Consider the following 26,019-nt stretch of genomic DNA (forward strand, 5'->3'; position numbering starts at 1 on the left):
AGCTCGGAATGGAGAGCAGTTGCATCTGACACTCTGGCAAAGCTGGCTGAGCTACTTCATCTCTGGGTTCTAGCTGCATACCTTTTATGGAGGGAGCAGTATGTCCTTCCCGAGCGGTTTGAGATGAAAATCGTGTGTGCATCTCCTGCCCCGAAGTGGCTATTAGAAATCCAACATGAGCCTCTGACTCTAACCTTTTCCCTCAGTGATGGGAACAGTGATCGGTTGGCCCTCCGTGCCCCCCCCCCGGGTTGTTGGGGACGTCACATGGGGTTCAGGCCCCGTGCTGCCCAGGTAGAAAGACAGCAGTGCGGAAGGGCCCAAGTTAGAAGACAGTGCTCTGTGTCATCGTCCTCCTGCCTGGGACGTTAGCGCACAGGTTGGCGGCGGCTACTTCACTTGGACTCAGAAATGGTGCCACAGTTTCTTTGGGGATGGCACTGAGCTGTATCTTAATCACCAAGACGGTGCCATTTTAGTTGTTACGTAAACAGTAACTGGGTGAGTTTGAACTGAAACCTGGAACCATGTTTTCCACTGTAAGAGAGAACCTTTTGGTTGGCTTGGGTGGCAGCAGCTTCTCACTGCAGATGGAGCCCGGGTCTTCTTCCTAGCCAGGAATCAGGCAGCTCTGTGACCCTGGGCCTGTGTCTCTCTTGGAGCCCTTTGAGGGGGCGGGGGCTTGGAAGGGCACTTCTGGCTGGGAAGCTTGTGATGTGGTGGTGACCAGTCTCTGGTGCACACTAAACGAGCCTTGTAAGCTCTGGGCTCAATTTTGTTTCTACGCTAAATGGGTTTGTTTGAATGTACAGGTCAGTACAGAGAGACCTCCTTAGGTATCAAGAAAAAGAAAATTTTACATTCTTACCGTTTTTAACCTGAGAAATAAGAAATCACGGTAACAGTGATAAGTTACCTCTGGAGACACATGACATTGAATGATGAAAACAGGGTTGTATTGCCAGAGCCTTAAGGCTCCAGAAGGTCCATAAAGTCTTAGCTCCTGAACTGGAGGAGAGGGACCGAGGGCCTTCTGCGTCCGAGGCCAGGGTGGAGACAGGCCTGAGAGAGGCAGCAGGCTCCGCTCTGTTCAGAGCCTGCGCTCTGTCCTCCCTAGCAGTTCAACGCCATCAGACCAATTCTGACTGGAAAAGCTCGCCCTACCGGCTTGGGCCAGTCCCACACCCTGCTTCTCCTCTGCAGGGCCCAGTATAAGTGAGGGGCTCCCCCGAGTTCTTAAGTCTTCATCTTCTGAACTGGTGTGCGCTGGCAGCAGGTGGTCGGACCCTTGGTCCTGGGGTTTCCAGCCCGGGGTTGCCTGGAGCTGAAGATGACCCTCCAACTGCACCTGCCCAGTGCCACCCTCTGGGTTTCTGTGTTTCTGACCATGGCTTTCAGTCAGCCTTCGGTTTTGCTATTTAAAAAATATTATTCTTTAAGGTGAAAAACATTTTTAAATAGCTCTATAAACTGTAATTAACAAAATAGGAACCACACCTTTAAAGTGTAAACTCGGCATTTTTCAGTGCTCAGTTATGCAGTCATTACCACTAATTTTAGAACATTTTCTTCGCCCCAAAAGGGAACCCCCATACCCATTAGCAGTCATTCTCAGTTCCTTTTACCTCCATTCCCTGGCAACCGCGGCCTGTTTTCTCCGTGAATTTGCCTCTTCCGCCCGTCGCACGTAAACGGGCCCCTCCAGGGCCTGCTCCTCCGTGTCTGGCGTGGGTGCTTCATGCTCCGCTGTGGCCGCCGGACGTGCCGCGGAGGGCGCAGCGCGCTTCGTCCGTCCTCGCAGCTGGGCGTCTGCTGCGTCCACTCTGGCTGTCGTGGGCAGTGCTGCCGTGAACATTCGTGCGCAAGTGTTTGTGTGGACGTCTGTGTTCGTTACTCATGGGTAAACACCCAGGAGTGAAATTTCTGGGCCATGTGGCAATTCTGGGGTAAACACGGGAAATACAGTCACTACTATGATAACTGAGTGGTGCCAGCTGCGGGGGTCACTTCGTAAGTTACATGAACGTCTAACCACCACACTGCACACCTGACACTGATACAATATTGAATGTTGGCTGTAACTGAAAAATGAAAATATTTTTTTAAAAAACAGTTGAGATGGTAAGTTTTATGTTATGTGTATTTTGGCACAATAAAAAATGGGGAAAAATGCTTTTCTATATCACACTTCATATCACAGCTCTTTTTCAGACCTTGGAGCTCATGCAGCATCTGAGCCATGTTCACCGTGTAACTTGGCTGACAAAGCCTCATTACCAAACAGATCAGGCTCGCTTTCTGTCAGGAAAAAGTCTGGACTCATTTTCATTTCAAATCACTGTATTGTACATCTGGAACTAATATAACCAATATCAGATTATATACTAACTATACTTAAATAAAAATAAATTAAAAATTAACATATTAAGACATATTTTGAGAAAATCATTAAAAGAACTGAGAAACAAATTGAGATGCACTTAGATCAAGTGCCAAACGCAGTTATGACTAAAACTTTGCAGATCTGACTTCTTCAGCACGTGCTGTTTCTCACGGCTTAAATGCAGGACGTGGCCCAAGCCTGGTGGGCAGGAGAGGGATGAGAAATGAGTATATTGTGTCCACTTTGGGGGAGTATGCAACTGAATTATATATGAAAGTCAGAAATACTCTTACTAGTTTCATTAGACATGATTAAACTCTTTTTATATATTCAGTGGAAAAAGGCCTATACCGATTAAAAACCACTTGCTGTGGAAGTGAGTGTATAGTAGCTGCACGGGATGGGAAAGATGACGGTTGGTTGTTACTGAAATAAGCATACGTGATGTGACTGGATAACCGAAGACGAAACAAATAGCATTAGACTTATGTCCCAGGCTCAATCTCTTGTGTCTTGAAGTTTTCGGCCCCTGTGTGGGCCGGCCAATCGTGTGTGCTTGGAATAAAATAGAGAAGAAAAATACTGCTTACCTTTAAGTAGTGGGGGCTCTGCTCTGCTGCACAGGGCCCCCCTCAAGGGAAGGTGGTGCCGACAGCAGCAGGGTGGAGAGGCCTTCCCCCCACCCCGGGCCCTGGGACGCCACTGAGCCCGAGCTTTAGACTCGGTCAGCCCTCAAAGGTGGCTCTTCCCAAACCCACGTTGGAAGGTGCACAGCTGTGTGCGCAAGGCCCGCAGTCCAGGGTCGGCGAGGGGTCCGTTTCCTTTACTGTTTGAAAGGGAAACAGGACAGGGCGCCGGTTCTCAGAGATCTAAGGAAGTTGAGGTCTGGGGACTAACTCCCCTAAATCCAGTGGTTTTGTGCGTGCTGTCCCCAGGTCCCCGGCCAGCAGCACCAGCTTCTTCAGAACACGGGGCTTGAGGTGACGGTGGCCTCTGCCCAGCCTGAGAACCCAGCAACCGTGTGGTTTGAGCTGCTTTGCCCTTGACGAGTGGACACACCGTCTAGATGACAGTGACCCGTGCAAACGTGGGGCATTTCATGTTCGTGTGTTTTGGAACCGGTACAGTTACTTTTCGGTTGTCTCGAGGGCCTCGGTTCTGTTCTGCCTGGTGAACAAGGTCCCTGCCGCCAAGTGCGGGACGACAGCATGACCTGCACGGACAAACGAGCGGCGTCCTCGGGTCCCTGGACAGTGCAGGGAGGGGACCCAGGGTCCTCTCCTGGCCGGTGGCCTAGAGCTCTTCGGCCATCTGTTTCCCAAGGCCGGAAGAGTGGGTGCCACCCCCTGGGGGGGAGGGGGACATGCTGTCCTTTTGGCCAGTCCAGAGCCCGAGCCCTTTTCCTCCCGAGATTTGTGAGGCACCCGTTTTTTACTGAGTTCCTTCCTTCTTTCATTTTTTGCTTCCACTTTGATCCTTTTGAAGTGCAGCTATTTGATCTTTTTAACATGCAAACCATATCCCGTCTCTTCCGTGGTTAAAATGGTGCCAGGACCTCCCTCGCCCTCAAGGAAAAGCCCAGGGGCCTCCAGCCTCTGAGGGTCTGGCCTGCGCCCTGGGCCCTCAGGCAGGTGAGGGCCCTGGCCAAGGCCGACTCCCACTCCACTCTGTCCTCCTGCTCGTAATTAATTTTGATGCTGCTTTTCCCCAGAACCCGAGCTCTGGCACCTGTCCCCTCCTCAGGACGTGCGGAGTGAGCTGTTCTCTCGTGCTGGCCCCCGTGTACTGACACACGCACCATGACAGCAGGACACTGGCCCGCGGTGTCCCAGGCCTGTGGGGGCTGGGGGACTCTACTCAGGGGACCAGCCTCGCAGTTTCCGGTGTGTCCCCTGCCGCTCACTCTGCCCCGTGCCTTGTGTTGCAGTTCGGGGCTGAGTTCCGGAGGTTCTCCTTGGACCGGCAGAGGCCTGGGAAGTTCGAGGACTTCTACAAGCTGGTCGTGCACACTCACCACATCGCCAACACCGAGGTGACGATCGGCTACGCAGACGTGCACGGCGACCTGCTGCCCATCAACAACGACGACAACTTCTGCAAGGCGGTGTCCAGCGCGAACCCGCTGCTCAGGGTGTTCATCCAGAACGAGGTGCTGGGGACGGGGAGGGCGCCGCTCAGGTCTTCATTCAGAAACGAGGTGCGGGGTGGGGGGCCGTGGCTCAGGGTCTTCATGCAGAAACGAGGGACAGGGCCGTGGCTCTCAGTCAGCTTTCGTCACAGGTGGACGCCGTGCTCGGTTCTGTCTGTCATCATGGGACCCTTGTCTTCCCGCCTGTGACGAGAGATGAAAGAAGTCGACATTTGTTTTGCCGACATTTATCAGCAAAGCTTAAAAATATCTAAACTGAGTTTTCCGCTTTTAATACTGTTGACTTCTGATGTTTAAATACTAAGGAAAAATAATATTGATACATTCAGTGTTTTAACTGGAAGCAAGTTAATTTGATAACCCAAGAATGAGACTTAAGGCCGCCAGCGCATGTTTCCCACTGTTTTTTATTGGAAAAAGACATTAGCTTCCGAGCATTACTTCGGTTAACTGTAGCCCAGAAGGCCTAGTTTTGCTGTGAGTAAAACGTCCTATGCGAAAATAAATTTCTGACGTAGGCCAGGGGTCGCTACAGTGGCCTCCGTGTTGCTGTCCTCTCAGAGCGGCCTTTTGGATGTGTTGTCTCATCTCTGAATTTGAGAGAACCTGAACATTTCAACGTAGTACACAGTTGACCCTTGAACAAAACGGGAGTTAGGGTGCAAGCCCCCCACAGTGGAAAACCTGTGCATAATGACTCCCCAAAAGCATTTCCATCCCTCGGCATCCACCGGTGTGTGTGTCTCTGTCTGTGTGTATCTGTGTGTGTGTGTGTGTTTGTGTGTGTGTGTCTGTGTGTCTGTGTATGGTGTCCAGGCTACCCTGTGGACACCAGAATCCAGGGCCTCGGGTCCCCACGCGGGGGGTGCGCAGGGGGCGGCGTGTGCGGACTCCCCATTCGCGTGGGAAGCAGCGCAGGTGCTCGCTGCGCAGGTCACGCCCGTGGCGTTCGAGGGTCGGCTGCAGCCAAGGCAGGGGCCACCTGAGGGGAAGCCTGACCTTTGGAAAATGGCCCCCGTGATTGGCCTGTCGCTGCTGTCCCGCGGGCTCCCGGGGCGGATCCATCCGCAGCAGGCGCGCGTCTGCTCGTGAGGGCCGTGGGCGCGGTGTGCACGCGGGGTGAACACGGGGTGCACGCGGGGTGAACACGGGGTGCACGCGGGGTGCACGGCCTTGTCGTCCGCCGTAGGGACCAACCAGCCTCTGCGCCGCCGCGTGCGGAGGTGGCGTCAGGCTCTGCGGAAGGCGCCCTTGGCTCTAGCGGCCGGTGCTGGTGACACTTGGCGCCTGCGCTGTTGACTCGCGCTGAGGTGACACAGGCGGCCGAGGGGCCGCATCCTGTCCGTTTGTCGCTCCTCCAGCCGTGCGGTCAGAGACGCAGCTGGCGTCCCACGGCTGGCTTCGGCCCGAGCAGGTGGCCCGCAGCCCCTGCCTCGCACTGGGGACGCTGCGGCCCCTCCCACTGCCCGCGCGGGCTCCGACTAGGTGGGGGGGCGGGGGACGAGGAGCCTCCCAGCGCCCGTGTTGAGGACAGACGCGGCCACGTGAAGGGTGGTGTCCATCCCAGGGGATGCTCAAGTCCCAAGTGCTTTTCCCACAGCAGGGGTGCCGAGATGTCAGTCACAGTCATGCCGTTTTCACAATTTTACTATTAACACACCCACCCTGTCATTTACTCAGTAACTTCCTGTGCATTGATGTGTATTTTAAGAACAAACTATATTATCACAAATGAAAAGTCAGCATTCCTCTAATAGATGGTGAACTAAACTCACAGTTACAGTTAAGAAAATTAATTTGTTTGGCACTCCTTACTCTCTTCCCCCAAACCACACACAGACATCACGGTACAGCTACAGACCAACACCCCTTGTGAATATAGGGGTACAGGCCTCCAGGAAAACGCTAGCGTGTGGAGAGCATGTTTCCGCCCAGAACTGTAGACGTGAATGTTCGGTGCAGTGTTACCGACGATTGCAAAAGGTGGAAACACCAGATGTCCGTTGGTGGAGGATGGATAAACAAAACGCGGTCTGTCCCTACAGTGGGCATTACTCAGCCGTGGAAAGGGGTGAAGCTCTGAAGGAATGCAGCGACAGTAGGGGCCTCGAAAAGGGCCAGGTGAAGGAAGCCTGTCCCAGAGGGCCACACGTTACAGAGTTCTGTTTACAGTCTATCATTACATGCAGATTCCGCATTGATGCATGTGCTAAAATTGATTTGCAACCCCAAAATCAACACTTCCATAGCCATTGGTGGATGTACTTGGCCCTTAACAGTTTGCGCTGCTTGCGGACACTTCCCATGCGTAAACGAGCACCCTTTCCACAGTCCGTTTACCAGTTCTCCTGCTTTTTCTTTAATGTAGTAAAATACATTTAACACAAACTTTACCACTACAGGCGTTTTGAAGTGTGCAGTTCAGTGGTATTGAACACATTCATGGTTGTGCAGCCGTCACCATCATCCATGCCCACAACGCTTTTCATCTTGTAGATATGAATCACTCTACCTTAAAAAAACTCCCCATTTCCCCTCCCTCCAGCCCCTGGCAACCACCTTTCTGCTTCCTGTCTCTATGACCTTGCTACTCCAAGTACCTCACAGAAGGGGAGTTGCACAGTACTGATCTTTAGGTGTCCGTCTTACTTCGCTTACACTGTAATGTCCTCTAGGTTCGTCCATGTTGTAGCAGGGGTCAGGGTCTCCTTTTTAAGGCTGATTGACATTGATTGCATTGTGGGGATGGACCACATTTTGCTTATCCATTCACCTATCGATGGACACTTGGGTTTCATCCACATTTTAGCTATTGAGAATAATGCCGCTGTGAACATGGGTGTGCAAATGTCTCTTTGAGCCCCTGTTTTCAGTTTTGGGGGGCTTATACCCAGAGGTGAGATCGCTGGGTCATTTGGTGGTTCCATTTTCAATTTTTCGAGGAAACGCCACACCATTTTCCAAATGACTGCCCCGTTCCGCAGTCCCACCAACAGTACACAAGAGTTCCAGTTTTCCGCATCTACAACAACACGTGTTTTCTGCGATTCCGTTGGTAACCATCCTAATGGGTGTGAGCTGGTACCTCATTTGTCTTTTTTATCCGCATTTCCCGAATGCTTAGTGATGCTGAGCATCTTTTCATGTGTTTGTTGGCCATTTGTGTGTTCTTTGGAGAAACACCTATTCAAGTCTTTGCCCATTTTTGCACCATGTTGTTCTTTTCCCGTTGTCGAGTTTTAGGAGTTCTCTATTCTGGAGATAAATTCCTTATCAAAGGTACGATTTGCAAGCATTTTCTCCCATTCTTTGGGTTTCCTTTTTACTCTCTGGATTGTGTCTTTTGATGTAAAATTTTAAAAATTTTTCATTGAGTCCAATTTGTCTATTTTTTCTTTTGTCACCTGTGCCTTTGGTGTCATATCCAAGAAATCCTTGTGCAATTCAGTGTTGTGAGGCATCTTCCTATGTTTTCTTCTAAGAATTTTATAGTTCTAGGTCTTACGTGTAGGTCCTGGATCCGTTTTTAGTAATTTTAGTGTATGGAGTTAGGTTGCATGTGGATATCCAGTTTTCCAATACCATTTGGTGAAAAGACTGTCCTTTACCCACGGAACGCTCTTAGCACCCTTGTCAAATATTTGACCGTACAGGTGAGCGTTAATTCCTGGGTTCTCTGTTCTATTCCCTTGACCTGTATGTCTGTCTTCACGCCAGTGCCACGCTGTTCTGATCACTGTAGCTTTGTAGTAAATGTTGAAATTAGGAAATGTGAGTCCTCCACTTTTTTCCTTCATTTTCAGGATTGTTTTGGCTGTTTGGGGTCTCTTGAGATTCCATATGAATTTTAGGAAAGTTTCAATAATTCTACAAAAAAAGACATTGGGCTTTTAATAGGGATTCCATTGAATCTGTAGAGTGCTCAGGGTAATACTGACGTTTTAACAATATTAAGTCTTCCGATCCATGATAATGAGGTGTGTTTCCATTTATTTATGCCTTTAATTTCCTTCAGCAGTGTTTCATAGTTCTCATTGTACAAGTCTTTCACCTCCTTGGTTAGGTTAATTCCTAAGTATTTTATTCTTTTTGCTGCTACTGTAAATGGAATTGTTTTTTGTAATTTTATATTGCTCAAAAACACAATTGTTTTTGTGTGTTGACTTTGTATCTTGCTACTTTGCCAAAGTCATTTATCAGATCTAACAGCTTTTTTTATGGAATCTTTAGGATTTTCTATGTATAAGATCATATCATCTGCAAATAGAGATAATTTTACTTCTTTTTTCCAATATGGATGATTTATTTTTACTTTTATTTTATTTTAAGATGTTCTTGTCTTATTCCTGATCTTAGAGGAAAAACTTTCAGTCTTTCATCATTGAGTGTGATGTCTGTTGTGGGTTTTTCATACATGGCTGTTACTATATCGAAGTAGTCTCCTTCTATTCCTATTCTGTTGAGTGTTTTTACAATCAAAGGGTCAGATGCTTTTTCTACACCAGTTGAGACAATCACGTGCTTTTCCCCTTCATTTCGTTATGTGGCATACATACTACATTGATTTTTTATATGTTGCATGTTGCATTTCAGGAAAAATCCCACTTGGTTTTGGTATATGATTCTTTTAATATGCTACTGAAATTTGTTTTCTAGAATGTTGTTCAGCATTTTTGCATCAACGTTCATAAAGATATTGCTCTGTAGTTTTCTTCCCTTGTGATGTCTTTGTCTGTCTTTGGTATCAAGGCAAATAGGATAAGTCGGGAAGTGTTCTCTCCTCTTCAGTTTTGGGGGAAAGTTTGAGAAAGATTGCTGTTAGTTCTTACTTAAATGTTTGGTAGAATTGACTTTCTCCACATCTTCCTTTGGTTCTTTGCGCATCTTTAAGACTATTGTTTTTAAAGTCTTTGTTACTGTATCTGCCAGTAAGTCTTTTTCGGGGACAGATTTTGTTATTTTTTGAATAGATCGTACTCTCCTGTTCCTTCATATGCTTTGTGATTTTTTGTTGAACACAGAACATTTGAATTTAATGTGGTAATTCTGGAAAATGGTCTCCCCCTTCTTCAGGGTTTACTCTGCTTTTATAAATTGCTCTACACTCTCTGTTGAGTGTTGGTACGAAGTATAAAATTAATATCTTCTCAGATCTTTTCTGAGCCTTTCCTTGGGCCCGCACAGTCAATTTTCCCCTATGTGCAGTTGTTTTTTGAGTATCCTAGTCTTTAATGTCTGACTTGCCAGAAAGGAAAATTTAAAAACCAAGGGGAGGACAAATGGGCATGTGCTCTTTAAATCCCCTTGAAGTCAAATGAGCCAGAGGAGAAGGGCTTGCTACCGTGTGGGGAGGTAGCTGTTCTTTGCACCTCTGCGATCAGAAGTAGCAAGCAGCGAACCGAGCATAGGTCTCTGATATTTGGAGGACAGAGTCCTGTTTGCTTCTCCTGCTCCTGCTCCAGAAACACATGCGTAGCGGCTTTCCATGTGGCTGCGGTGGGGGCAGGTAGCAGCCACTGTGGTAAGAGCTGAAACTGACCAGAATTGACTGAAATTACCATCCACGTCTTTCCTGGACATTGCAAGTCTTCACCAGATTCCAGAGTTTCAAAATGGTTATTTCAGACAGATTTGGTGCCTGCAGGTATTTTGCGGGTAGGGAGAGGTTCCTGCTGCTTGCTTCTGCGATCTTCTCAGAACTCTCCCATGCTTTTCCTTGTGATCTCACTGTTTAGAATGACCCCCAAGCACAGCGCTGGAGTGCTGTCACGTTTTCCCAAGCACAAGGTGGACGTGATGTGCTTTATGTAGAAAGTGCTCTTGGCCATGAGTCGGTGTTAATGAGTCGATAATACGGACTAAACAGCTTGTTGTCTATAAACAGAAACACACGTGATACGAGGTTATGAATTCATGAAAAGGCAGCCGGAGGCTCACAGAAACCTAACCCTTTCCTCCCCTGGAGCCGCGGTTCAGTGCTCAGTTATTCGGTGTTCATGGCACCTGTGTAGAACACAGCTATTGGGAACGATGAGAATCAACTGTGTGTGAAACATGCAGAGCGGGCAAATGCATAGAGACAGAAAGTGGGTTCGGGGGTGCCGGGGGGAGGAGGGGGAGTCAGGAGGCTGCGTTTCTTTGCTGGATGATGGAACTTGATAGCAATGTAAATACACTGACAACCGCTGAATTATTCTCTTTAGGCGGGTGAACTCTATGGTGTACTGACTGTATCTTAATAATGCCGTTAGCAAAGAAAAAGTGTGAGGTTCAAACCAGACTTCCCGGCCTGCATGTGGACTCTGGGCGAGCTCACCTGGGCTTGTCTCCAGCCTTTATTTCCAGAATTCAGCCATCCTTACTATGTATGAATACTTTGACTTTTTAATTCATTTATCTGTTCTAAGGTGTTTAAAAATCGTCTCTTCTGCTGGTAATAAGAAACTGTGTGTGCTTCATGTGGCGACCCCAGCCATGAGCAGCACCTGGTGTCCTGATGTGTTGATATGGAAACTCAGGACATCCCAGTTGGCTCCTGAGTGTGCAGTGACCATGGCGTCATCCATTAGGAACGTAAATGGCTCTGCAGTAGGATTAGCAGGGCCTGCAACTGTTACGGTTAGAAACTAGAAATCACAGGTATTTTCATATCCTGTGTTCGTTGTGGCTGTCATTTACAGTAAACTTATTTTGCAACAATGATACAGATTATTTGCATGTCAGTAAGAAAGCACAGTCAGCTCTCCATATCTGTGAGTTCCACATCCACAGATTCAACCAACCACAGACTGGAAAACATTTTCTTTCATGTTACATTGTTGCTGACCTGTACTGTGCAGTTAGGCCCACGATGTTTGTGTATGTGCTAAACAAGTACAGACTTTTTTTCATCGTCTCCTCAACAATGCAACAACTGTTTACAAAGCATTTATTGTATTGGGTATTATAAGTCACTTAGACATGATTTAAAGTAAATGGGAGGATGTGTATAGGTGACATGCAAACACTATGCCATTTCACATAAGGGGCCTGGGAATCCACAGATTTTGGTGTTCTAGGGTCTTGGAACCAGTGCTACACGGATACCAAGGGGTACGCATATCACGTTACACATTTAGTATTTTGATAATTGTCTTCAAAGTGATTTATTCCCTCTGTGATCCCATGTGTTTCACTCTGAGCCTTTAAGAACAGTGCTCCGAGAAGGGGTTCCCGAGTCCCCTCACATTGCCGAGGCTTCCTGGGGCGCTCGGGGTTAAGAGCCCAGGCCTGGACAGCTGCATCTGGGAGCTCAGACAACAGGCCAGGGATGACTGACATTTCTTCCTCCAGGAGCCCAGGCAGGAGACTTTTCCTGAGGGACAGGGGATGGTGTTTCTGCCTGTGGGGGGAGGGCCACACCCTTGGCCTTCACGGGTGTGGGCTCTCTCCGGCAGTCCTCTGTCGAGGGCTGGGCTACTGTCAGTCGCTGTGGGGGTTTTCCCTTGGTTAAATAACAGATGTCATTATGCCTTTCGCTTTAATGCTTTGCCCATTTTAGTAAGAGAATGAGGAGCCATAGTGGCAGAGTCTGGAGTCGCATTTGCATATCTGGATCGCAGACTCAGCCAGTGTTCTCTGCCCCCTGCATGCTCCTGTCCTCCCCAAGGGTGCAGGAATGTTTTGAGAAGCTGGCACAAGCCAAAGAGAAGGGAGGGGAGGACCAGCAAAGATGCTGGGAGGGGCTCTATTTTTAGCAGAATAAACAGGAAATGCAAACACTTAACATCAGCTAATTACTTTAGATACTCTATACTTTTGTTATTTAAGAGATGGGCCTTTTTAAGGCCTAGACCCCAGCCCAGAACTCTACTTGAATTTCAGTTGTTCTTTTGTCCCTGGGGTTCGGGGCTGGCCGGGGTGTCAGAGGAGGCCAATGAAGCCTTACTCACACCGAAAGATCTTTGGAACAAGCAGAGTGCTCTGAACTTTTCACTTTTAAACCAAACACAAACACTGCACATCTGCATGTATCTGTAAACTGTTCTTGGCATTCTGGTGCCATGTGGGTCCCTAGAATGAAGAAGACACATTTGCAGACTCTTTGATTTATCAGAAGTTGCATGATTGGGAGCCGGGGCGGGGAGTGATTTCACTTAAGTGAGTTGCCAGAAAAAGTAATTAAGGGTCATTCTTTAAAGTGAAACGTGTGGAGTCACTGAGCATTTGGTACACAATCAACAGAACCTGAAGGTGTCAGGCATGTAACCCGGGTCGTGACTGCTTTTCTTGGACTCTTTGAAAGGAGCCAGCGGTGTGTTTGGTTTGTGCTGGGATGTGCAGCACGTTGGGGAGCACTCTGTATCCGACTTTAAGCTGACATGACTGAGTTTCTGTTTTCCCCACTTCTTCTTCAGATGCTGCCGTTCTGAGGGTTCAGGGTTCCAAGGCTGTGTGAGTGAGTCCAGGGCGGGGGAAGGTGTGGCTTTGCTGAATTAGCCTCTTCTGTGTCCCCGTGCTCATGATCTGGGACCTGGAGCTTTTTCATGAGACACATTTGCTTCTTTAATTGCCACTGATTCCTGGAAATGTGTGTTTGGAAAATTTTCTTTTTTTTTTTTAATTGAAAAAAGCAAACACTCTCCCAGGGCTCCACCGTGGGAACATGCAGAAAACAAAATGCCTGAAGCCCGCGTCCCCCCGGAGTGGGAGCGATGGGGGAGAATGTGCTGATGCTGCTCGTTGAAAGGGAAACAAAAACAGAGCCCAGCCGCCCACCATCCAGAAGAATCCGGGCTCGGCGGAGGCCGGCCTGCCGCCGGCCACCCCGCAGCACCAGCCCACCTGTGTCCCTGTCCGCTCGTGCTCGCTGGCTGTGCAGGTCACGTGACGGAACTGGTTTCACTCTTTTCTTATTTATCTCTTAGTTGTATGTACTCGACATATTTAAGCTTGTGGTATATTTATCATTTGGATTCTTGCATTTTAAAAACCTAACTTCATAACCCTGTGCTACATTTTCTGTGAAACTTTTTGCTTTTAAAAAGCCTCTTTCTTTTAACATATTTCCAAAGTAAAACTCTTGAGGTGGCCACTGTTAGCACGTTGGGGAGCCCCTTCCAGACCCATCAGCAGTTAGTCGGACGTGTTTCACATAAACAGGGCCGTAATGCCCACACTGTGGACATTATGTATTCTTGACTTTTCGTACCACCCTTTTATGAACATATCAGTTGTACGAATATCACAAAATGTTACCGATTTCTTATTAATTTATATTTAAACCGTTCTGATTTTTCACTATTATAAGCTATGTTGTACGTTCGGGGTGAATTAGTGGACATGTCCTGGATGGAGTCAAGGGCACACATACTTTGAACTGAGATGAGTATTTCCAGGGGCCCTCTCTGTAACAGGACACTAGAATGACGTTAGAATTGCATCTTTTTAAAACTTTGAAGACTGTCCTTGTATAGCATGGGAATGGGTGAGCTTTGAATCTGACCCATTAAACGCCGTGGTGAAGGCCAGTGTGGGTCTGGACCAAGGGGGTTGGGGGCTGCCCTCTTGCTTGGACAGTCCCCTGCGAGTCTAGGACCCCAGCTGGCCACCGCACGGGCAGCTGACCCGCTCCAGGTTCCTGGTGCTTAGGTCCTGTGTTCAGCGAGCCCATCACGCGGGTGGTTCTGTGTGTGCACAGCAGGCCAGTGGTCTGTAGGGGGCGGAGTGAGAATCTGCCCAATGTTTGAAGGTGGGCAGGACGCCGAGTGCCACCCGCGTTGTGATGAACAGGGGCCATCTTTGAGCTTCCTGGCCCTCGTTGGGGATGGGTAGCCCCAGGTGTCAGCACAGAGGTTTTGGAGAAGGGACGTGGCCTCTGGTCCTTGCTTCATTCCCCTTGGACCTGATGGTGGTCCTAGGTCAGCCAGCCTTAACTTTGTGCCGTAAACTACAGGGGCCTTCACCAAAAAGGTGTTGCCTTGGGTTGAGACTTTTCAGCATGTTCACAAGGTGGCTAACACATCTTTGTGTGGGCGAGGAGCCGATGGGCGTTAGTCCTGCCCTGTGTTGTCTTAGGCATTTTGCACTTGAGGCCTCTTTGCTAGAAAAAAAGCACCAGGACAGCCCAGGCCCAGGCTGCTTACAGCGCACCTAAGTGCCGCTTACATGTCTGGGGGGCGGTTTACATTCCATCACTAGTCGTTGGGAGCCGAGTTAATGCCTCCCACTTGGGGCGCAACCTCTTTAGGAGAGGATGGATCCTTCAGGGGGAGAGGCCGCCCCGCCACGCCCCATGCCAGCTGTGCTTGCGGCGGGTCCCGTTCAGAGGCTCCTCGGCGCGGACACAGCTGCGGAGACCCAGGTGCTCGTCGCCAGCCCAGCTGGCGGGGTGAGGACCACGGGAAGGCAGCCACGGAAGCGAGGGGCCCCGTTTGGAAATGCGGTTTGCGCCTGGCGAAGTGCTCGCTGCGCCTTGTGCGCGCGGTGCCCGCAGCCCCGCAGGTGCCGCTCGCGCCTCGGCGCGCGCCTGGGTCCTTCTCTGGCGCTGTCCGCGCTGCCTCCGGCCCTGGGCACAGCCGCGGGGCCCTTGTGGGTGCGCAGGGCCCGCCCCTCGCCCTCCTGCCCGCACCTCGTTCAGGCGCGGCTTGGGGTCGCGCCGGCCGGTTGCAGCTCAGCGCCGCGGGGGCATCGCACGTGTGGCTCCCGCGTCGGCTTCTGCCAGCGCCTGCTCCGTTACAGCCTCTCGTTTGCCTTTGACATCTGTCACTTCCTCTCACGGCTGTTAAACACCTGACTCCAGGAGCCCTGAGAAGTCGCTTCAGCGTGGCCCCAGGAGGGAGGCCTGTGACACATGGGGGTCTGGGGCTCCCCTGACCTGAGACCGGACCGGAGGCCAGTCCGGTGGCCCCTCTCAGGGTCACTGACCTCCCTGCGGGACACCCCCAGGCCAGGCCGCTGGTCTTAAAAACAGGTGCTCGTGGCATTCTGCTGTTAGCCAAGGACTTCAAAATTATCTCGTGACTGTCACAACAAACCAAGCTGTATAATTGTTCTCATTTTGCTCGTGAGGAAACTGAAGCTTCGAGAAGCGTCCAACATCCCTGTACAGCTCTGAACCGACGGGTCTGTCTAGACGCAGCTGTCTGCAGGGACCCCCAGCGTCTCTCTGCGCTGAGTGCGAGGGTGATGCAGGCTCAGAACCGGGAAGGGGCGGGCCCTGGGGCGCCCTGAGCCCCCGGCACCCCCCCCCCGCCCCCCGTCTCCCACAGACGGCGGTGCCTCGCGCGCGTGCGCTGTGCGTCAGCACGAAGCGGTTCGCGGTGCCGGGGGCTTTTCCTGCGCCCGCCTGCAGTTCAGAGGTTCAAAATTTTCCACTGCGACCTTTTCTCTTTTCCAGAAGCGTGAGCGAGATGCGGATTTCCCGCTGCCCAGTGCTCGTCTTCCTGTTTTTCCCCCGTGTCTCTGTACGTCCCATCCTCTCCTGTGGGAACGTGACTCACCCCGGGGCTCCCCCTGCACCCCAGGTTCTCACAAACCCTGAACCCAGAATGTGCAGGAGAGACGACAGTTAGATCTGGGGCTGCTTTGTGGGGGCTCAGCTGCAGGCGCATCACCAAGCAATCCCACAGACACCAGTGCCTGGCGCCACTCAGTAAAGGGCGGCATTAGTGCTATGCGTATGATTAACCAAGAACGGGGGCCGATTTTTTATCGTGGTAAAGCATAGGTCACATAAAATTTGCCATTTTAACCATTTTCGTTGTGCAGTTCCCTGTATTACGCACATTCACGCTGTTCACGTGTACAAGCCCCCTCCGTCTCCTGAGCATTTTCATTTTCCGGTGGAAACTGTGCATTAAAACGTGAACCATTTTGGTGACTTGACGCCAGACTCAAACAAGGGTCTCTGTACCTGTGCATAAATTCCTACGAAACGCCGCGAGCACATTCACGAGTGATCTGTCTGCACTGTGGTCGGGCGTCCCCGGCGAAAGGGTGAGGAGTTAGACCTGTTCCCAGAGCACGTCCCTTAGGAACGAGCTGTCGCCGGCGGGTGGGGTTGTGCCCCTGCAGGGACGCAGGCCCCCCTCGTGCCTCTGCTTGCTCGTGCCACGCCGGCACAGGCTGGCAGCACTGCTGGACTTCGCACTGTGCCTCAAGCTGGATTTCCCAGGAAGGGGCCCCTCCCAGCTCCTCTGGACATTTTGGAGTATCCACAGGGACTCAGGGGTCGGTCCCCCGACCTTGTTTCCGCCTGTGTGGGACCCCTCTGAGCTGTGTAGGTCCTGGTTGGAAAGCACATCATCTCTCAAGACGCCGGCTCTGGGCTCTGTTTATGTGTCGGGTGGCAGATCCTAACAGCTCCGTGACTTCCTCTGCTGGTGCAGCTACAGCTGCAGATCTGTTTCCCTCCAGACATCTTTCTTTTCACCTCCCAGACCCAGGTGAGGGGAACCTGGTGACAGCCGAGCTCCCATGGGTCCCTCCCGGCAGTGGTTAAGCCCAGGAGGCTCTCTGCCAACACAGCTAAGAGCAGTAAAATGGGCAGACGTGGGGCCCCCCCTCCAGGGTGGTGTGTCGGTGGGGTCTTCCTCGTCCTCAGGTGACCGGCTCGTGCACTGGTGGGCCTCGTGTGGTGTGGGCTGCGTGCTCGCCCTCCACTGCGTCCTGCTGGTGGCCACGCAGCCCCACGTCCCCCCCCCTCCCCCGCATTAGATCTGCTGTCCTCTGGCCTGGCTGCCCAGGCCGCTGGGCTTCAGTTGGGCTGGACAGTTGGTCAAGGCCTCTCCATGGTCTCCTACACACATCTGCCCCAAATGTCCCCTGCTCATCCCCTGTGCGGCCTCAGTGGCGAGGTCAGCTTCAGAGACCACCGAGGAGCGTGTGCCGATGCCACTTGCCTTTCGGGACCACGCGTCTGCAGTGTCTTCTGTGGAGCAGTGTCTCTCACAGTTTCTTTTTTGGGGTAATGAAAATTTCTGCAATTAGGCAGTTGCGCAACTTCGTGAAGGTGCCAGAAGGTGCCGAGCTATGCGCACCGACGGGTGAACCGGGGAGGTGAGTCCACACCCAGTGGCATAGTGGTCCAGCTGTCCAGACAGACGTCCTCCTGACACCACACTTCATGGCACTCTGAGCCTCGTCCAGTCACTGGACACGAGTGGAGTCCGTGGCGCTTTGTCCCTTCTCTGGAAGGGCAGGTCCAGCCTGATGGAGATGAGAAGAGCCTCTGGCTGGAGGGTCTCCCGGGAAGCTGGGCCTCCCGTTAGGGTCAAGGTCAGGGGAAGCACGGGCCCACCGTGGGGCGAGGGCCGGCCGGCTCTGGGGACTTTCTCACGGGCGTTCGTGCTCAGGAGCTGCTGGCACTGGCCTGGGGACCAGTGGGCGCTGGGCTTCTCGGCAGCCTCAGAGAAGGGACGTGCCTGTCGGCATTTTGTGCTGCCGGCGGTCTTCTGCAGCTGCGTTTGTCACGGGCTCAGCTGATGGGCGCCAGGGCAGGCCCAGCCGAGGGCGGGGCCTGGTTGAGTTCAGGAGGGACACGACCTGCTGACCCTCTCCGGGCCTCTGTATGGGGCTCCTGCGACCCCCCCCCCTTTGAAAGGGAAGGGTGGTCAGGATGGAGCACGGCCAGGCTGGCCTGCTGGATGCCAGCGTGGGGCTGCTGGGGCGTCCGCCGTAAGTGTGGGGTTCTCTGCCAACAGCTATTTTCGGCTGTTTTGATTACAGTTGTCCTCTCTGGTGGCCGCCATAGCATCCTGTAAATACAGGCTGAATCACAGCCCTGGGCCACGGGGTGGACACATGGGCAGCCCCGCTCTTCTGGGGGATGGTGGTGGCCCCGCGAGGCTGCAGGCAGCACCTGTGGGGGACAGCCCGTGAGGCCGCCCTACCCTCTGCCTCCACGCAGCCGCTGCAGCCGCTCGCGTCAGCCTCTGTGACTTGGGGACGCGCGGCTGCAGAGGTCGCGTACTGCCCGCCCTCCCGGTGCCCCCCCAAGTCTGCCCCCAGCTATCGCAGGACAGAACGACTGGGAGGGGGTCCCAAGAGGCCACATGAAGTCCGACCTGCATCGTCGTGGGAAATCGGGGTCCACATCGCCTCCTTTTCTCCACCTTCCGCGTCCTAAGCAGATTCCGATGCAGGAGAGCAGGGCCTGGGGGGGGCTCTCGCTCCGGTGGACTTGCGGCCCGTAGCCGGGCCGTGCGGCTCGTCGAGTGCCAGGACGGAAAGGTGGCAGGCGGAGCTGCTGGCATCTGCCCTCGCTTCTGGGTGTCAGGGTGGGCGGGTCCCCAGTGATGGCACAGCCCACGGGAGCTCACCCCCACTTCTCAGACCGCTGAGCTGGGGTCAGTGATGGGGGAAAACGGTGTCCGTCATTTCGTGCTGCCTAGTGGCCCCCCGCTACAGCCGATGGGTGTGTGCGTGTCCCACCATGTCCCACCGTGTCCCACCGTGTCCCACCGTGTCCCAGGATCTTCAGTTTTCGCCTGGGAGTAGTTTCACCTCAGGGTGGTGTGACTCTGCCTTCGAGTGCTGCCACACAGGAAACACAGCGGAAGTTAATTTACTTTTATTAAAATCAGTTATAAAATCACTTCTTCCTGGTGCATTAAAAGTTAAATCCCCTTTGAGGGTATAATTGGCCGTTCAGCGAGGACTCGGAAGGACCCCTGTGGCTTTGCCACCTGTGGCGCCAGAGCGGGTCATCGCGCCGTGGAGCGACAGCGGCCTTCCCAGCCCGAAGGGAGGGTGTTAGGCGGGCAGGGCGGGCGGTGCGCGCTCCCGCGGGACACGGCCGTGGCCATGGCCGCCGGGCCGGCAGACCAGCGTCGTCCGGTGGGTCTCGGCTCTGCCCCTGACGCTGTGCTGCCTGCCCCCTCAGCCAGCTCAGAGGACCGCGCTGGCGGTCGGCGGTGGCCGCAGTGGCCGAGGGGCTGCGCAGTGGCCAGGCCCAGCAGGCGCGGGTTCGCGGGGTGCACGGGGCACGCGCGGCGCTTGCAGACGGCGTCCCAAACACAGTCCCTGCTGCCTGTCGCCCTGATCACTGCCCCCACGGGTCGGAGGTGCTCTGAGCTGCAGTTGCTCGTCGGGGACAGGCGCCGTTAGTGACAGGCCGCTGGAGCGTCACCGAAGCTGCCGTCGCTGGCAGGTTCGCCCGCCACTCGCCCCCCTTTCTGTGGACTGAAATGAGGGCAGGCATCTGGGATCACCCCTTGAACGGCTGCTCCTTCCTTCTGCCAAGCCTGTGTACTCACCACTGCCACCTCAGAGACCCGCACGGAAGCCAGATGGAACAGTCTGGAATGACCAAGCGCTCCAAGTTCGTAACAAAAATGAAAGAAATTCGAAATAGTTAGGGAAAAAGAGCCTCCAACAAAAATGGAAGCATCACAGGTCAGTTCAGCTGTGACTGGCGGCTCCTCAGGGGTCTGCGGTTGGCCAGGTCTCCAGGGCGGTGGCCCCCCATGTGGCAGCTCCTCGTCCTGGCTCCCAGGGCCGACCGGTCTGGAAGTGGAGGACTGAACTGGCCCGTGACGAGGCGAGGCGTGTGCCGGGTGGCGTGGTAGAGGCAGAAACGTGCAGGCTTTCACTCAGTGACAGGGACTTCACCTCGCTGGGGGGAAGGGTGGATTAGCAGTGGGAGGCTGTCGGTCATCTGCTCCTGATGGCCATCTGAGCTTGCAGCAGCTCAATTTGTCATCAAGTCTGAGGCACCTGGGTTTTCTAAAATGGAAGGAACCATTTTATTTATTTTAATAAAAACTTTGTCAAGATATAACTCACATATCACATAATAGACCCACTTAGAGTGTGCAGTTCGATGGCTTTTAAGGTGTTTACAGACTCGAACAGCCAGTCAATTTTGGAACATTTTCATCACCCCGGAACGAGTCCCCGAGCCCCTTAAGTAGTCTCTCCCTGGCTCGCCACAGCCAGTGGCCTGCTCTGCTCGGGGGCTGCATCTTCCGGACACTCCACGGAAGTGGGACCACGCAGTGCTTGGCCTTTCGTCACCTGGCTTCTCTCGCCGGGCAAACGTTCTCAGGAGTCATCTGTGTCCCTTTTGATGGCTGAATAACACTCCACCTGCGGGTGGGCCCTCTGTTCTCCCATGCCCCTCGGGAGCGGGGGTCGTGCTGCTGGGGACGTTCTCGGGCAGGTTTGCATTGGGCGCCTTGTGCACTTCAGGACAGCCACAGAGTTACCACGTGACTCAGCACCCCCAGCCCTGGACGTGGCCTTCCCCCCGTTTCCCCTGAGAGGCCTTTCCTTTCTTTCTTTCTTTTTTTTTTGCCTAATGGCCCCGTTGGAACCTCGTCCTGGTCCTGACCTTGGGGACAAAGCTCCCAGTCTCCATCAGTGAGCACGAGGGTCACTGTGATTTTCACAAAGGCCAATCAGGTTGGAGACCTAGTGTTTGTTTGTCACGTTACAGCAACTGCATCTGGGGCGGGTTCTTAATTTTATCTTGTTTGGGAAACTAAAAGACCAAAGAAAATAGAGCTGCCTGACCAAGAAGAGAGTCCGTGGAAGCAGGAGTCGGCGCGCTCGGCCGCGGCGTCGCTGGGCTGGCAGGGTGGGCTCCGCGTGCGCCACGTGCTCAGCCCACACTGGGGTGTCTGAGGCCATGTCCTGACTTGGGGAGTTCAAACTTCACACCACAGCTTTATTTGGAGGGTTTGTTCTGTTCCTTTTTGTGTGTAAAAGTTGTAGAAAGCGCTGTGCGGCCGCGTGTGCTCAGTCCACCCCTTCGTGGTCGGGACGGCGAGTGCCGAAGCCGAGGGTCCCTCCCAGCGTGGCACTTGGGGCACAGAGATGGGGCCGGACAAGCTGGCTTCCTTCCCGGGCTCGCCTGCTGCTCGGGTTGTGTGTGAGGCCAGCTCGGCGGCCGTGGGCCTTCTGACTGAGAGAGCGGGGGCGGCCGCTGCTGCCGTTGGGCGGCTTCAGCGGTGCTTTTCAGAGCTGCCACCAGGAGGACCCCCGAGCTTTTCCACCCCGGCTGTCATGTCCGCCCCCCACCTGTGGCCTGTTCCACACACGCCACCTCTTTCCTCAGTTTCCCCGCGGATGCCTCCTTAACAGGGGGCTCAGACAGCTGACTCAGGAGCAGCCTTGAGCGTCTGTCCTTCTGTCCCTGGCCGCTGGCCCTGGCCCACCGGCACAGACTGCCCGCCCTACTGGCCCGGCGGGGGGAAGGCTGGAGGCGGGACCTGTGTCGATGGGCGGCCTCCTCGGGTTTTGGCACATGTCCCCTCCCATCGAGCATCGAGCCCCACACCTGGAACGAAAAACGAACCCTGAAAAAGGTCTCCACGGCAGTTCGTTCTCCCCGAGTCGCCGTGACTTTCTGAGGGGCTGATGCACGGTTTGGTGCTTCTCTGAGGGGCGGCTGGTGCGGGATGGACTGAGGGCCGTGTGCCGCCCCCCGGTGATTCCTGGGTAATTGGTGCAGTTTGCGTTTGTTCTCAGAACACTCTGGCCAAACACATTACCTTAAAATGTGAATTAATTCTTGGTGTATATTTTTAGATGTTGGAAATAAATTCAGAGTTGAGGTGTCAGCAGTCGGAGATTCTTCAGTCTTAACCAAGACAAGGAAGCGTGATTGGCATCAGTGGAAGCCAGTGGTTTTCAGTGCAGTCCGAGTCTAGGCTACACACGGAGCCTGTCCCTCCAGCCATTACCTGTCCCCTGCCCAGCATCTGTCCCCAGAGACGGAGGAGGGAAGGGAGAGAGCTGGGAGGGGCTGCCATTCTGAGCCCTCAGGGGAGGCGGTTGACGGGGGCCATTGTGGTTCGAGTCAGAGGTGACATTGTGCTGTCACCCTAGGAGGACCTTGAGCACCTGGGTGACCCCCGATTCCAGCCTCAGTTTCCCTCCTAATAGGCAGCAGAGGTGGCCTCAGGTGCAGGCCACGAGCACCCCGAGCCTGGCTGGCGTCTTGCCACAGCATGCCGTGGTCCCAGGGCCTTGTCGTGCAGGTCCTTGGGCTGGGCCGTCCAGTGCTGGTGTCCGGCTCAGTGGGACCAAGAAGTGCCAAATGCAGGGTCCGCTTCCACTTCATTCTTCACAGGAGGGAGCATGCCCAGAATGAGGGGGAACCGCACACCGTGGCGGGGACGCTGGGCCCGGGGTCCGGTGCCGAGGGGGGTGCTGGGGTAGAAGGTGGCTTCTCCAGGCGTCTCTGCGGGAACTTCGTGTTCCCAGTCAGGACCCGGACGGGACGGCTGGGAGTCCGGGCTCTGAGGTGGCAAGCTGTGCCCGCCCCTGCCGGAGCTCTCGCGAGACCCTGTTTTCACTCTCCTCAGGCAGGCGGAGGGACCCCCCACCCTACAGGGGCCTTTGCTGCTGGAAACGCGTTCCGTAGTGTTCACAGCCACAGCACTGTGGGCACGTGCGGAGGACAGCTCTTCCATGGGCGTCCTGAGCACTGTGGGGTGTCAGCACCCCAGCCCCACCCACATGATGCCAGTAGCACCCCAGTTCTGACAACCACAAATGTCTTCACTGCCACCACGTGTCCCTGGTGTCAGGAGCCTTGGGGTCAGTCGTGGCCAGTCCTTCGGCTTACAGACCGAGGGCTGACCTCCCCAGGAAAGGCTGCCCAGAGCTTGGCCACGTGGACCACACTGAAGCGGTGGGCAGCAGCTGGGCCCCCCTTGCTTCTCACCATTTCCGAGAGTCCCCGTCACACTGGGGGACCCCATCACTGGGGGTGGTAGACAAGTTTAAGAATGAGATGGTCCTTCTGGGAGCCGCAGGGCAGCTCAGGCCCCAGCCAGTGTGGTTCCCAGCTCTGCTGCTGTTACTGTGGCGAGGAGCTCGGGCAGACCCAGGACACGAGGCTGGTCGGCCCGTCCGGGAGGGCCCAGCACCCCGTCCCTGTGGGGCGCCAGCAGTGCCAGGGTTCATGGTGCGGACCCAGCGCCACGTCCCTCCTGACCCGAGAAGAGAGCGAGTGTGGCTGCTGCCACCGCCCAGCTGTCCCCTCGCGGCAGAGGGCGCCCAGGGCCCTGCCTTCCTGTCACGTCCAGGGGGCACGTAACCCCCTGCCCTCTCGGCAGACCGCTGAACTCTGTCACAGCCGGGGGCAGTGGACACTGCAGTCAGACCTCTGCCCCGGTGCGCGGGGAGCCCGCAGGGCTGAGGCCGGGCTGAGCCCACAGCCATCGGGGGCTCGCCCTTCGCAGCGGCTGTACCCGGGTCTCCCAGGGCCCGCCCTGTACGGGAAGGAATGTCCCCTGCGGTGGGCGGCGTGGGAGGGAGGCGGGCTGCTGCACAGGGGGCCACGGGGCTGTTGTCACCCCCAGCCTCCTGCGTGTCGAGGGCCTGCTCAGGGGAGACGCCCGAGTGATTCCGCTTCTGGAAACGACCAACTGGAAACGTTGCCCTCGCCTGCGGCTGCCCTCCAGGCCCTCCACGCCTCATGGGCCTGGCGCTGAGCACGGTGCCAGGAGGATTGGCCAGAAGCCCTGGATGCGAGGCAGGGACCACGCATTCTGACTGCAGCCTTGTCATCAGCCCCGCCGGCTTCCAAGCGTGGGAATTGGACGGGCGGCTCTGCCTTTCCCGTGAGTCAGCGGTGCTGCCGGCGACTGCCCAGGTTCGTGCCTTCCCCGCTGTGTCCAGGCAGAGGCCCACATGGCACGGACCTTAAGGCTGCTTATTCAGTGTCCACGTGGTCCCACGCGTGGGGGGATGGGCTTCGGGGGAGCTCGGGGGAGGACATTTGAGGAGCTCGCGTTGGAGGCCCAGCATGCCTCCGAAACGGTGTCCCTCAGCCTTCTGTCTTAGGTCCCTGTCCCTTCTGAGCAGCCCCCAGCACCCTCCAGGGACCCTCGCCAAGGCCAGGTCCGCACCCACCACGCTGGCTGACTTTTCTGCCACGTGTGTCGGGGACGGAGACTCTGATTTGCCAAAGGGCCGTGATGAGAGGGATGGAGATGAGGCTCCAAGGTGAGCGCTCGGCCGCCCGGCCCGTGAGTGCCTGTCCCGCGGTGGGCCAGCCCACAGAGCAGGCGCCGGCTCCACGGCAGGAGCCAGCTGTGCGGGGTGGGGGCCCGCTGACCAGCAGTATGCGTCAGGGATTCACCCCGGGGGCTCTCAGTGTCTGCTCATTGCATGGCGCGGACAGGTCTGGAGGAGCCTTCCCATGTGTGTGCTGCCCGGAGGCGGGTGGGGCCTCGCAGCCCCACTCAGAGTCCCCGGCGGGGTCTGGCCCAAAAGGCACCAGGTCTGCATGGTCTCAGCCGGAGGCACAAGGTCTGCCCTTGTCTCCCCTGGGTGGACACTGGTGGACACTGGGAGCCACCCTCTGCTGGGGCCGAGTTTTTACTGAGATTTTTTAAAGATGATTGCAGTTGTCAGAAATCGCACACGGATCCCTGTGTATTTTGCCCAGTTCCCCCAGTGGTGACGTTTGACAACACTGTCACCCGGTCACCGATGGGTGAGACCTGCCCAGGCGTGACGTGCTCTTAGCTTCGTGCTGGTTTTTAGGGGTGAATCACAGCGATATTTGGTAAAACTGAGTGCAGAGTAGTCACTGCTTTCCCTCTATGGCAAGATGCGTGTGAGTCCTCTGTCTGGGGAAGGGTCGTGGGGACCACGTCCCGCCACGTGCCCTCGGTGCCGCCCACGGCTGGGCCGTCTCTGCAGGCCAGTTTCGTTGTCTGGGGCTTTGGGGCACTTTTGTTTACAATTTTGGAGAAAGTAGAAATGTACATTATAAGTAGGGTGACCAGTGCTGAGAAACTTACCTTCTCCGTGTAAACTTTCCGCCCGGCTCGGCCCTCAGGCCATCCTGCGTGTTGACTTCTCCCTGGGGAGACGCCGGGCAGCTCTGGCGAGGGGGCATAGTCGCGAACATCTGCTCTGTGACGGCCCGGCACCCGCTGGGCGTCTGCCCGCGCCCGCCCCTCAGCCACTGTTCCTCTTGCACACGCTTCTGTCTGTGCTAATGCTTTCCGGGTAAAACGTGAATCCTGACGGTTTTGAGACATGCCCTTCAGCCCCAAGCCCTTGACCTCCTCCCAGCCTTCACCTCCGTCATGGCTGGTAGCTGTCCTGTCCTCCGCCTTTACAGTCTGTCCTCACTGCAGACCCTGCGCGTGACTCTGAAAACCTCCTCGCCTCCAGAGCGCCTCCTTCAGGAAGCCGCTCGGGGTTTACTGTCCTCTGACTGGAAGGACGGGCTGGTGGGCCGTTGGAGGCACTGAGTGTGGAGACACCTGCAGAGCCTTCGCGGAAACAGGCTTCAGAATATCTCGTCCTGTGTCAACTCAAAGCCAGCAGCCCCACTCGGAAAAGTCCCCTCAGAACACGGTGACGGGTCCACGGGTGTCCCCTGCAGGCTGGTAAATGGAGGCAGGTCCCTGCAATGTGCGCTCGCTGGCTGTTACAGAGAGGGGCTTCCAGGGGTCCTTGGGGTGAAATGAAGCCACGGGAGGGGCCGGTCTGACACGGCCATGTCCTTACAAGACAGGGTAGAGCCCGTGTGACTTGC

At 54.6% G+C, this 26,019-nt stretch overlaps 2 protein-coding genes across 2 annotated transcripts in view; one reads left to right on the plus strand and one right to left on the minus strand.

Annotated features, from left to right (window-relative positions):
• Positions 1-16,068, plus strand: part of LOC120583580 (partitioning defective 6 homolog gamma-like) — a 30,448-nt gene extending 14,380 nt beyond the window's left edge. Inside the window, exons 2-3 of the mRNA XM_039838944.1 lie at positions 4,311-4,532; positions 15,910-16,068. Coding sequence (XP_039694878.1) covers positions 4,311-4,532; positions 15,910-16,053 — 366 coding nt within the window. The 3' untranslated portion in view covers positions 16,054-16,068. The remainder of the gene's footprint in view (positions 1-4,310; positions 4,533-15,909) is intronic.
• Positions 16,069-19,340: 3,272 nt separating this feature from the next.
• LOC120583384 (collagen alpha-1(III) chain-like) lies at positions 19,341-24,032 on the minus strand. The gene is made up of 2 exons (XM_039838930.1): positions 23,185-24,032; positions 19,341-20,237 (listed from the first exon to the last, which is right to left on the minus strand). Coding segments are annotated over exons 1-2 (849 nt in total). The 3' UTR covers positions 19,341-20,236.
• Positions 24,033-26,019: the final 1,987 nt, after the last annotated feature.

This window comes from Pteropus medius, unplaced genomic scaffold (genome assembly GCF_902729225.1).
Source record: "Pteropus medius unplaced genomic scaffold, Ma_sr-lr_union100, whole genome shotgun sequence".
In the NCBI taxonomy this organism is placed as follows: Eukaryota; Metazoa; Chordata; class Mammalia; order Chiroptera; family Pteropodidae; genus Pteropus; species Pteropus medius.

Bases quoted from the DNA above. Each gene is read 5' to 3' on its own strand.
- LOC120583384 (XM_039838930.1), bottom strand. From the start codon at position 24,032: ATGACAAGGCTGCAGTCAGAATGCGTGGTCCCTGCCTCGCATCCAGGG.